Source organism: Colias croceus, chromosome 11, assembly GCF_905220415.1.
Source record: "Colias croceus chromosome 11, ilColCroc2.1".
NCBI lineage: Eukaryota > Metazoa > Arthropoda > Insecta > Lepidoptera > Pieridae > Colias > Colias croceus.
In genome coordinates, this window is record NC_059547.1 from 4,117,139 (window position 1) to 4,130,821 (window position 13,683).

General features: G+C 32.5%; 1 protein-coding gene across 1 annotated transcript; it reads right to left on the reverse strand.

Moving 5' to 3' along the window:
* Positions 1-5,711: 5,711 nt before the first annotated feature.
* Positions 5,712-7,181, reverse strand: LOC123695660. The gene has a single exon (XM_045641566.1). It carries the CDS (start codon positions 7,179-7,181, stop codon positions 5,712-5,714), a length of 1,470 nt encoding a protein of 489 aa, XP_045497522.1.
* Positions 7,182-13,683: the final 6,502 nt, after the last annotated feature.

A 13,683-nucleotide genomic window follows, 5' to 3' on the forward strand; every position in this document is an offset into this window, starting at 1 on the left:
AACAATTAGGTTAAGACGTATGATTTTCTAAGCGCATACTGTCAGAACAGTTAATTTGATTAAAAGTTTTGAAACAATTTTGATACCCAAAAACCTTAACACAATATAAATCTACATTTATCTCCAGTATTTTGTAATTCTAAGCTCGGAGTGGAGTGATTAACGATTTACAAAATGCATCTCTACATTTCGCTCTCGTACACCGAAGCTGGGTCAGTAAGTCTCAATTACGCAAATGGAAAAAAGGAAAATTTAGACCGTCACCTGAACTGTGCCTGAACTGACCCGAAAATGGGTCGAATGCGGCGTGTATCAACAGGTAACACAGTTTACATCCCGTCGACCATGACCCAATTCTGGCGTAGGATTTATTGCCCTCTTTATTTGTTTAACGACAGATAATCCCTTTGCTCCGAAATTTAAACGATTAGGATTCATTACAGGACATTCAGATTACGCTTAAGCTGGCGATAAATACTAATTTCTCAAATATTCAGAAGGTATAATTACACTGAAATTAAATAATCATAAAATATATAAGTATGTTTTATTAAGAACCACGATAGATTCAATCGGATTATTCCATGAAATACAGCATAAGAAATTTATGTTTGTTATTTGTTTTATGAGTTTATTTTGTAAAGCAATCTGCTGTCTTCCTTCATCATTCATTACCTAACCTTTTTCATAATCTCTAAGTTACATATCGCTAACGAATGTTTGTCCTCAAACGAAAATTTTAATTATTCAATTACTTTCTTTACCACTGACCTATGTGCAAGCTGTAAATCATTAACTGACATAAAATCAAGAAAGTGAAACTGTGCCAGTAAACAATTTTCATAAAAAAGCTCAAAATTAACAGTGCGTATAGTTTCTGTTTATTTTTGCTTGTTAAGACTAACAGAGAAGTTCATAGCTTAGTTAGTTTAGAATCGTTAAAACGGTGAAAACTTAACGGATTGGTTTTATGAGAATCTATAATTAACGAACCGACAGCTTCTAATTACAAACCAATGCTCTGTAAATTGCTAATAATTTGAAATAAGTTACCTATATTTGAAAAATATGGCAAATATTTATAATGTTTAAATCAGAAAAGATTAAACTACTAGAATCAGAATATTGGCCATTGAAAGCAAGTCAAATAAAAATCGTATATATAATCGCGCACTAAACTAGAAGTAATAAAAAGAATCGCGGTAGTTTTAAGGCAGATAACATGATTGTAAAAGTTGCACACGTGGGCACTGACGCACGTTACTTCGAGTTTGTAAACACGGTGTCACGTGACTCGTTGAACCTTTATTTTAGACTTCTCATTCATCGATATAATACTATTGTTGTAATAACGTAGCAAGAACGTATTATAGTGTAAACTGTAACCAATACAATGGCTTGTGATGAAAATGTGTGTAAAGTACCTAATACATAGAATGAATTGATTGTATGTTTGGCGTTTGCTACGTAAAAGCTCTTAAACTTCTGAAGGCATTATAAAAATTATTGAGTTAAGAGAGAAGTTGCAAAATTATTCGAAACTTAAACTATATCCAGAGCATGTTTAGAAATTTTCACTTTAAAATTGTTTGTGTACATAGCAAAAGAACAATAGGAGCTTTCGCAGTGCGCACGCATGGGAAGCGACAAATTTTCCTCACTTCTTACTCGTACCTCGTACCCATGTTCGTACACCATGACCGACGTTGACGGGTAGGTACAGTACAGTTCTATGAACTTTGAAATACAAAAATCCAACCTCAATTGTTTCAACAGTCTTTCAAGAGTCTGGTTGAATTGCAACAAATAAATAATATTACAATTTAAATATTAGGTCATCCTTTACTACCAATTCAATAAAATCATTAATTTAGCGATATTTTTTTTTTTTTTTTTTTTTAATCTTTATTTAATACGAGAGTTTGATCATACTTGATCATGTCACTCTCAAAAATAAAATCAAAACATAAAATAACAGATTATTCTAACAGTAAAACATAATAATTATCTAACGTCTACTTAAACCTAAGGAAACAATTTTAATTAATTTTCTTGCTTCATTTGATGTCGGACAAGCTAAGATACTATTACAAAAGCCTAAATTGAACCGACAATCAAATAATTCCTTCCTCTCTTCTTCATTCCGGACACATTCCATCAAAATATGATATGTATCTTCAATTATACCACAAAGGCTGCAATTAGGGGAATCCGACAATTTCATGAGATGTGCAAATCTATTTAATGGAATGTGTCCAGATCGTAACCTCAAGGCTAAAACAACTTCTTTCCTTCCCATATTGGCATTGTCAATCCAAGCGCACCTTGCTAATGTGTTCTGTATGGTCTTATACCAAACTCCCTTTGAGAGTGATCTTTCATCAAAATATTCTTTCCACAAGTTAACACAATCCTTTTTTACTTCATTAAGCAATTCAGTATAAAATGGTATAAATTGAGTTTGTTCTCCATATTCAAAAGCCTCTTGGGCTAGTTGATCCGCTTTTTCGTTACCGTCAATACCAATATGGGAAGGAATCCACTGCAAAACTACCTTTCTTTTATCTGTATTCAATTTACAAACCAAACTAAGGATCATGTAAGCTACCGGAAGGCCCCGGCGACCCGAGGTGCAAAGAGTCACATGCTGGAGCGCACTTCTTGAGTCTGTCAGTATAACATATCTTCCATCTCCTAACGAATCGACATACGATAAAGCCTCAGCTATAGCTAATAATTCTGCGTGCATAATGGACATATTTTTATTATTTATAGACAGCCTAATACACTCTTTATTACTTGAATTAAAAAATGCTACTCCAATACCACTCTCAGTCTTCGATGCATCTGTAAATATTTTTCCATAAGACCCATACGTTTGGTTTATAAACCGAATACTTACAAATTTAAGACTTAAAGGGTGATAGTAAGCTTTTGGTTTGTCTATTTTCTTTATATGTGGTATAATTAAATTACTTATATCAAGATTGCTTACCCAAGTTTCAAGTTGGAACTGTTCCATCTTAACACTCTTTATTACCGATACCGACTGTAATTTTTCGTGAATAGATAATAACAACGGCCTTCTTTTGTTTCTCCAATACCGATTACTTCCAACTTCAGCCAATTTATTAATTAACTCAATAGTCTTATTATTTGTAAATGAATTACACTTTAACCAAAACTTACTTCCCAAATATCGACGTCGAATATACAATGGACTCAAATGGAGTTCGTTTTCCATAACGTGAATTGCCGTACTTTTTATAAAGCCTCCTATAATCCTCAAAAATATATTCTGTACCTTATCTAGTTTAGACAACTGTGACGTACTTCCACTATCATAGAGAAAGCTAGCATAGTCACATCTACTCCTAACTAGAGATAAATACAATCGTCTTAGATGTTTTGGATGGACTCCCCACCCTGCACCCTGAAGAGCTCTGAATATATTAGTGAACTTGAGCATCTTTTCTTTTACATAATCGATATGTTTTGACCATCTCAAGGATCTATCAAAACACACCCCTAAATATTTCACGTTATCAACTACTTCGAGTGCAGTCCCATCCACAGTTAACTTAACAACATCTCTCCTATAACCAGACTTAAACAGACACACTTTACTTTTAGCTACTGATACTGTTAATCCCAAATACTGAATAAGAACTGAAAACTTATTTAAAGCTGCCTGTAATTCACTAACTGCCGTACCTATGCTACTATTAGTTACAAACATAACAAAATCATCCGCATACTGAGATATTCCTAAAGTTCTAGATTGTAATTCTTTACACACGTTTATTGTTGCTACATTAAATAATAAAGGCGAAAGCGGGTCTCCCTGTGCGAGCCCTATGTTTGTGTATCTATAAAGGTCATTGTTAAAATTAATAACACGAAGTCTCCTATTCTGCAAAAAGTTCCATAAATAATTACATATTTTAGTTCCGGCTTTTACATTTTCATCTAAAATTCTTAAGAGAGATGTAATATCCACGTTATTGTATGCATTTTCAATATCAATGAAACAAGCAATGGTTACGGAACCATTTGACAAACCTATCTGAATTTGGGTGGTTAAATTAGAAAGACTATCTAAACAAGATTTCGTCCTCCTAAAACCAACAACACTATCATTAAACATGGAATGGTATTCAAGATACCACTCGAGCCTATTCTTCAAGATGCAGTGAAAAAGTTTGCACAGGCAAGATATAAGAGAAATCGGTCTTACTGTAGTTTCGGAGTTTGAGTTCTTTTGGGCTTTTCGTATAGGAAAAATATTAATATTATGCCATTGTGATGGAACAAAGCCTTCACAAAAAAAGCGATTAAAAAGTTCAAGCAATATAACCTTCGCGTTATCAGGAAGATTTTTAACCATGGAATAGGATATTCCATCGTTACCCGGACAACTATCTTTAGATTTAATCGCATTTTCAAGTTCCTGTATCGTTAAAGGGGTTTCAATGTGTGAATTTGATGAGTAAAAATCTGGTTTCAAGTTACTGACATAATCAGGACATAGATTTTTTAATAAGGTATCAGCTGCTTTTCGGTCCACATAATATGTTGTTGGTCTACGAAAACCTTTAAGCCATCTCATTCTTTGCCACATTTCAGTTGAACTTATATTACTACTCAAGTCAGAACAAAATTTTTGCCAGGATTCACATTTTGCTTGGCGCATAAGCTTTTGACTTACTGCAACAGCATTTTTGTACTTATCAAAATTAAGAGGAGTAGGATTTCTGCGAAAACATCCCAATGCTAAACGGCGTTCTGCCACTGCCTTAGATAATGTGGCACTCCAGTAAGGTTTGGGTTTAAAATTGCGGCTTGGATCTAAATTAATTTTATAATTTGGAATATGAAGATCAGCTGATATATCAATAAATTTAACAAAATTGTTGTAATCATTTTGTAAGCTATTTGTAAATTTGAACTCAACAAATAAGTCTTTTAGACAATTTTTATACATAGGCCAGTTAGCTTTTTTATAATTTCTGCGATAAATATTATTAAATGAATAATTTACAAAGCCAGAAGAGAGTTTAATTACGTAATGATCACTACCTAAAGATTCATTGAGAACGTTCCACGTGAAATGCATTGCAATATCCGACGTCGACAAAGCTAAATCTGGAGACGATTGCTGCAAAATTTCATCAACCATTCTGAAACGAGTCGGTCTACCATCATTCAACGTAACAAGATTTTTTTCACAGCAGGCGTCAAAAATATTATTACCTCTACGATCAGTTTTATAAGACCAAGTACTATGATGTCCATTCATATCACCTAAAATGAGTGCATTACTTCCTTCCCGTGACAACAATTCCATCCAATCATGTAAATCAGTATTTACAGATGAAGGACAGTACACCGACACGATATTTTTCAAAAATGAACAGTTAAAAAGACTTACTTGTAAAATTTGAATACCTTCATTAGAAATAGAAGTAGGCCTCACGCTTGCCTTAATCGACTTATGAGTCAGAATGGCTACCCCCCCATAACCATCACTTCGATCACAACGAAATATATTGTAATCTTTAATATGAATCACTTCATCCGGCTCCAACCACGTTTCATTTAATACTGCAATATGAATGTTTTCTTGGGTAAGCAAACTTTCTAATAGAACAATCTTAGGTTTTAAGCTTTGACAATTCCATTGAATAATGTTTAATTTTAAATAACAGATTTTATCCATTGCTAAACTTAAATACACTATCTACAATGTTCTTAACTAACGGCCAATCTGATATGTTCTCTACCATCAAAAGTATAATCCATTCAATGCATGTTTGTATCAATTTACTTATTTTAGCTTGCCAACTAAGTTTATTCAAAAATACTATATCTTTCAGCTTCAATAACAACTCGCTAAAGTTAATTCTATCACTAGATGCCGCCGGCTGATCTTTTGGTTTTTCGTCTTTAATCTCTTGCTCCGATGCCGATGATGAAAAATCCCAATCCAATACCGAATTCTTTTGAAAATTATTTCTGGTTTTTATTCTTCTCTTTTTAGGTACAGCTTTCTCTTGTTTTTGTTCGTGAATTTCAACTTTTGTTTTAACAATATCGGCATATGAAGGAGTATTGTCGGAAACTTTAATCGGCGTTGGAAATATATTAGAATTTAAATCAGGTGGAGGATCTTCAGATTCTTTTTCGGGTTCAATCGCTGTTTCGGGTGCAACGTAAAGCGTGAGAGCTTTTCTATAAGTGCAACTAAAATCTGCCATTATGTCACGTATTTTATGTTCTTTAATATACATCGGACAAGTTTTAGAAAGCGCCATATGCTTACCACCGCAATTAATGCATTTGAACTCCATTGTGTCGCAATTGGCGTGATATCCACCGCATTTAGGGCACACTACTTTCGACGACGGGCATCTTTTGATCGTGTGACCTAGTCTCCAACATTTTCGGCACTGTGAAACCGAGTGTACGTATTTTTCTACGTCTACCCTCAAACCGTCTACATAAACGCAGGGGGGTCTATACGATCCTTTAAAACATAAACGAATGGTCTCGCAAGGTTCCCAATTGTCTCCTTCTCTCCGCCTACATCTTTGAACAGACACTAACTGGGCCGGGTAATCACATTGTACTCGACTCTTTATTTCTTCATCATTTAGTTTCAATTCAACATTTCGTATCACTCCATATGTATAGCTAACTTCCATGGCCTGTTGTACTTTAAAACCCTTTTCTTGTAGGTACGTTGATGATAATATTTTATCAGCATGGGAATTTTCGGTAAATTCAATGCGAATACGATATGGATTCAGATATTTTATTCTTATTACATTAGATATATTAAGCTCTTTAAACAACTTAGCCAGTTCGAATTGCTTCGGCATTTTATCTGGGTGGGATACATAGACTTCAATTTTCTCATTATTAGTATTTCTCTGCTTTTTTTCCTTCCCTTTTACAACTTGCCACTCATTTTCATCCTTTTCTCTCTCCCTTTTCCTCTCTCGTCGAACTCCCATAATACCATCATCTTCGATATCATCAGATTTTTTACAAAGTTCTATAGCCGTCTCCATAATTTCGTCCCGCAAAATATCACTATCATTACCATCAATAAAGTCTTTCCTAGAAACCGTCTCTTCATATTCACTCGCACACACACTGTTACTGTCCGCATGCGACATGCTGGCGCCGTGCGCTGTGCACCGTCGCGCTCGAGCGCGTCCGAGTTTATAAACAAAGGCAAAAACAAAATAATATCCCGCAAAGAAAACTAGACGCGACCACTCGCACGAACGCCGCAACGAGACTCAATTTAGCGATATTTGTAAAAGTTTTTAAGAGTCAGGTATTAAAATGTTACTATGGTTAAACAGCATACTCAAATTTCGTACAAATCACAAATCACTTCCGATTTCATTATCCATGTTCATAACCAGTTTGACTTCCACTTGACCCAGCTGATTGTTTTCACCAATCCTAATAGATACTTTTCAAATTTTTACATATCCATGGTTGACTCAGCATGATCCTTTCTCTCGATGACTAATAAAATCAGCAGGTATTTGATAACGCGAGACACGCGGCTTGTCGGAAGGTGTGCGCGCGCGCCTGCTTCTCGCACCCGCGCGCACACGTGCCGGCTAATGCCAATTAACACGTGTTGCTACAGATTAACTCATTAAAGTAATTTCGCTTTAATTAAACGATTTTTTTTCATCTATCCACAGATGCCTTGGCAATAGGCTCATTATACCTACTTTATGGAATTCATGGAGCTTTTTATCATCGTTTTTATATAACATATTTTGTTAAAAAATACATTAATCTGTATTTTTATCAAATAATTAAAAAATTACTATAGTACTCTGTGCTGAGGAAAAATCACCTGACTTCAATTTCATGCCAATATATCCTCAACATTCAGTGGATACGTCATAGTTTCAGCGGCATGTTTAATTGATCAGCGCATGTAGCGCGACGGATTTTAATATATTCTGATGAACTGGAAAATTCTAGAACAAACAAAAACTAAATATTATCTTAAAACTACATAATATTCTGTTAATCAAGTTACATTAAAATATAATAAGCAATTTTACAATAATCTGCAGCCTTAGATTACAATATATGCATCAATGTAGAATGGTAGTCTATATTGATACTATGTATGAATAAATTCATGGAAATGCAATACATTAAAAAGAATTAAAACAAAATAAATACACATGTAAAAATTATTTCTTTACACAAGTAAGTTAAAGTTGATTGAAGGATTTCTAGAGCTACTGATTTTATTCGTTTTAATTTATTTATTAACCGCGATTCATATTAAGAAAAGTCGAGAAAAGTTTGTCCTCGCATATAATACCGAAGTGATGGCTTACTATAAATAAACCTATTTCTAATCTTCATTAATATTAAGAATAAAATAGCAGACGCAGTAGGGGCACTAAAAAAGAACATCCTGGAACAGAGTTAATCAAAGTAACAATATCTCAAGGATATTTAGGATCATAAAACAAACAATCACACAATACTTAAGATTGAATTGCCCTTGATCAGTAAATTATATTAAAGGTGCTCGTTAAAAATACATCAAGTTTACTTTATCAGTTAAACACGATATTGAGACACGATAAAACTTTGTACCACATATTACTTTTATAGTATTGAAATCAAGCTGCGAATGATTCAGAGAAGTTTATTTGTCATAATATCAATTGATAGAATGAGGTTTGTATATATCATTCTTGAGTGTTTGATGAATTACATGCGTATTGCGTATTATTTTTGTGCGCGATGTTGCTGTGATATGACTGTCTTATACATATTTCGAAGTGTAATTAATCGATAATTTGCACTAGGTATCGACTGCAACAAAATCATAAAACATTTTGCAACCGCACGTTTGTCATTGGTTGTATGCAAATACCTATGGAACGTTAAAACAGACATGTGCATGTTTTTACCTATTTTCCCACAATTATTATAATTTTCTCACATTTGTTAAGTAGGGTACTAGAACAAAACATGTGGGACAGAACGACAATTTAAACTAAACCATAAAAGTAACTGTTAAACTTCACATATTTATTTAACACTTACCAAGTAAAAGTGAAGGTTACGTTGAGCATGTCTACCCTTAATTAAATAAAGGCGTTGTTAACATCTTGTCAATTGATACGAGTATACATATAAAGTGAACAACAAAAAATTTAGGAATTTTTAAAGCTTTTCGTACGTGCGACTCAACAATTACTAGCTGCTCATAACAATAATTCATTAACATTTTACTTTGTAGTATAAATTACTTATTTTGTTATCAAGCGACGGACTAGGGAACAAAAGGACTATTTTATATTAGTAGAATAGGTTACTTGAGTCATATAACATACATATTTGACTAAAAGTTTTAATGGACTTATTTGATTATAAGTAGAATTCTGTAACAGCCTTATACTAAATACTCAAACTCAAACTCAAACATTTATTTATTCAATTAGACTTCTTCGAGAAGCACTTTTGAAACGTCAATACATATTTTTAACATTTACCACCGATTCGGAAAGCAGTATATCTATGGAGAAGAATCGGCAAGAAACTCCATAGTTGCTCTTTTAAATCATTTCAGTATTACAATTTAATTTTACAAAATATGTAAGTAACTGTACGTATATATTATCATAGTATGCCAAAGAACTGTCCTGTGGTTTTTACGCGACAACCCTCCATGGGTTTTTATCTTCCATATATTCCTTAATGCTGTAATAGGCTCTCTGAACTATTTTACATAATATAATATAGACGTTTTTTACATAATTCTTAAATTTAGCACTACTAAACTCTTTAATACTATGAGGAATTTTGTTGTAAAAAAGTATACCTTGGTCCATTTAATGAATTTTTAACTTTAGCTAACCGGTAAAATGGCATTTCAATTTTATTTCTGTTCCTTGTGCCATAACAGTGTCTTATCTCCTTGATAGGACGAATCAATTACGAAACTATAAATGAAATTTAATATAATTACTTACATTGAAAATGACAATTATCCAAATAATATCAAGCTTACTCATTTGCCTTGCCTCAATTGATAATATCACAAAAAATGTAGTAATTTTATTTTGGGAATTGTATGTTGGTTAAATTCATGTTACGGAAACGGGTTGTTTTTAATTTCAAGTAAATTCTACAGAAGCATGCAAAGTAGGTAAACTAAAATTTAAAATAATTATCATCAACATTATTACGTTTTAGGTTGAGCTCTCGTGAGTCACCCGTAAAAAGCATATATGGGTGACAGTCCAATTTAACAATTGAGGAAGTCCCAATAAGCACTTTAGCTTAGTTCCAAACTAATACGACGCTGGCCTGTTAGAAGATATAAGTGTGTCATGAGATCATGCACAAAAATCGGTCACTTTCAATTCGAAACTAATTAATGTTTAACCGGTACCAAGAATAAGATATCATCTTCATACATTATTGATTACATTTACAACCTATTCATAATTATATTAAATTATAGTTGGAAGAGTTTTTATATTTTATATTCAAACATTTTATTAACATTTCAGATCGAAGCAATTTCACAAATAAGTCGATTAACAAAAATATGATATTAGAGCTTAGAGATTAAATAAGTTATACCAGTGCGTGTATCATGTGTTTTTCCATTTTACTTATATTGTTTTAACAGTATGATTTGAAAGAAAATTCTTGCAATACAAACGTACTTTTGTTTGATTCATTAACGAAAAGCAAAAGAGGAAAAGTAAATATGCATTTATTATTTATATATAGCTCTAGTGTGATTATAAATTAAGGTTATTTAATATAATATACGAGGTAAAATTCCAGCTAAATTGATACCATTCTGCTGTAACAAAATAATCAATGCTATCGCAATCGCGGCCGTTCATAATGCATTATTTCATTATGTGGAGAATTATAAAGTGTGACCACGAGGGAATATTGAAAGTTGTAACAGTTTTACTAGAAAGGATTACTCTCTGACCTTTAGAATAATGCTTAACGAAGTCAAGTCTAATAAATTAATTTAATATACTTTCTCGATGAATACTGGGTACTTTTTTGTTAAAATATATTACGTAGCAACACCACACAAAAAGTGCATCCATATCATCTCATTTATGGCAATCGATTGCTCATTCTTATTGAGTAATATTTGTAGTTTATTTGTTAGTTTGTTTGTCGGTCTTTTACGTCGCAGTATAGTGATTTTATAGTAGGTAATCGTCATTCTTGTGTTAAGAGATAGTTAGGAGGCTGGTAGCATCCACTTTTTAGTGCGGTGAAACATCATTTAGTTTGGAATTTTATTTGACCATTGGAAAAAAAGGCTAGGAGAACTGTGTGTTGTTTAAATATTTATATGGTATAAGTATGCCACGAACATATACAATTCAATAAGGTTGCATATTTTATTTCAATACTAGCTGTGCCGCGCGGTTTCACCCACGTGGCTCCGCTCCTGTTGGTCTTAGCGTGATAATATATAGCCTATATTACTCGAATATATAGCCTATATTATCAAACAATCAAATATAGTTTTCCTCTTTATAATATTATATAGTGTAGATAAACTAAATAAATCAGTGCTATTCAACGTTTACGATTAGACTTTATTAACATTAAAAAAACAACACTACAGTCTACAGATTGATATTAGCCATTTAACGCAATTGTATGCTAGCAACAACAGTGATATAAATCAATTGATACAACCACTTCCTCCCGTTGACCGCCTCATAACGATTAGAGAACTTCCGTTAACAGCTCTGAGGAAAATAATATATTAAACTGTTTAGATCACAAGATATACGATGCACTAACTAGTCACATCAATGATAAAAAAACTCGACAATAAGCGCGTCAAAAAGAATATATGTTAAATAAAAACTAAAATCACGCTTGAATAAGATGAACTCGTGAAATTATTGTATTGCCGATATTTGATACGTTTACAAAGTTTGAATTAAATTTGTCTGTTTATAGTTGGTCGAAACTAGAAACTAAAAATAGTCTAATGAAGTCGATTACATACAAAAGGCAACAAGTTCACATTAATTAAATAAATACTATTCTCACCCTTTACTTTTCGTCCGCCGATATTTTTTTTACCTGCCCAAGAATTTTGTTTACAAATTTTACAATTTTCCAGTGGATGCGTGAAGTTGGCCTTTCTAAAAAAACAAAAAGCACATATCATTAAAAAGATACGAATAATATCGAAACTCTACATGAAGCTCATCATTTTGTAAGTAAATCGTAACGTAAACTGTAGCTCTCTCAAACACATATTAAAGTGTTAAAGACCTTCTATATATTTTTCTTAATTGAGCAAATCCCTCACAAAAACATTAGTTTTTCATATCCACAATTTATGATACCAATCTTGACGACCTTAACACACTTTTTAAATCAACTTTAAAATTTTATAAAAACAAATGACCAATAAATAAACACAATTAACCTCATCGAGCTCGTCATCGAGCATTCAAACTGAAGCGTTCCATTTTTAAAGTTTCATTTTTTTTTAAGTGGCCAATATTATATTCTATGATCTATGCATGGATCTATGTTTATAAAAATTAAAACATTTTGTGTGTTGTAGACAAAATAAAATAAAAATCGTATAAATATTACGAAAATATTTTAACTTTTTTTGTCGCATAAATGGGGTACACGCCTGAAGAGATTCCAGACGAATCAGTTAATTCGTTAATTAGGTATATAATTAATAGTTTGGTATATTACCTCCAGGCTCCATGTAATATGTCGGTAGGTATATCTATTACTTTAGTGAGCGCTCTCATACACCTGTGATTAATGTCGATGTAATTTAAGTGCAGCCAGCCAAGCTTTTAAGAAAATTAAACAACTTTAATTGCTCACAAGAAAATAAATTACTTAGTTCTTATCAACACGAGTCAATGTTCGAACGAAGAAAATTTTCAATCTTGTTCAGTTTGAATTTTCGAAAAATTCTTTCGAAAAATGTATTGCTAAGATCTTATTGAAAAAATAGCAGCTGATATTAATGCATGCTACCTACAGTTAAACCTATGCCTATGGTTTTATATTGGTTATCAGATAAGACTGTCACCTACCGTGTAAGCCCATTATACCTATCAATAACAAATTTTCAATCAGTAAAATTAGCGTAAAAGCTCGTGTCAATTACGTGATAAGCTGATGTTAATAAATGTTTACCAGCTTTTATCAATTTGCGAACGTACGATGATTTATGACAGTGTCAAACTGACAGACTTTACTTACCTACTCATGCATTACCTTTATTGGTACCTACCGTTTTATAATTTAATTTAAAAGATAATGTAACTCAAATGAAAAATATTCCGATTAGAAATGCAATTCAGTTCAGCAACGTTTCAATCTAAGTGTCGTTTAAAATTGTTACGACTTTTTTTTTCAATTAATTTATATACAACCCTTTCAATGTTATAAAAAACATTATATTTTGTTAATGATGCATAATTAAGTACCTAATGATAAGAATTACGAAATAATAAATTTGTGGATGTTGTGGTAGCCTCGGACACCTAATGACTCGTTTTTAAAATGACTATATTTTACATAAAAAAAATCAAATAGGTACCTACTACGTATGGAGAAGACACCGCCTACATCAATTATATT

Bases quoted from the DNA above. Each gene is read 5' to 3' on its own strand.
- LOC123695660 (XM_045641566.1), bottom strand. From the start codon at position 7,181: ATGTCGCATGCGGACAGTAACAGTGTGTGTGCGAGTGAATATGAAGAG.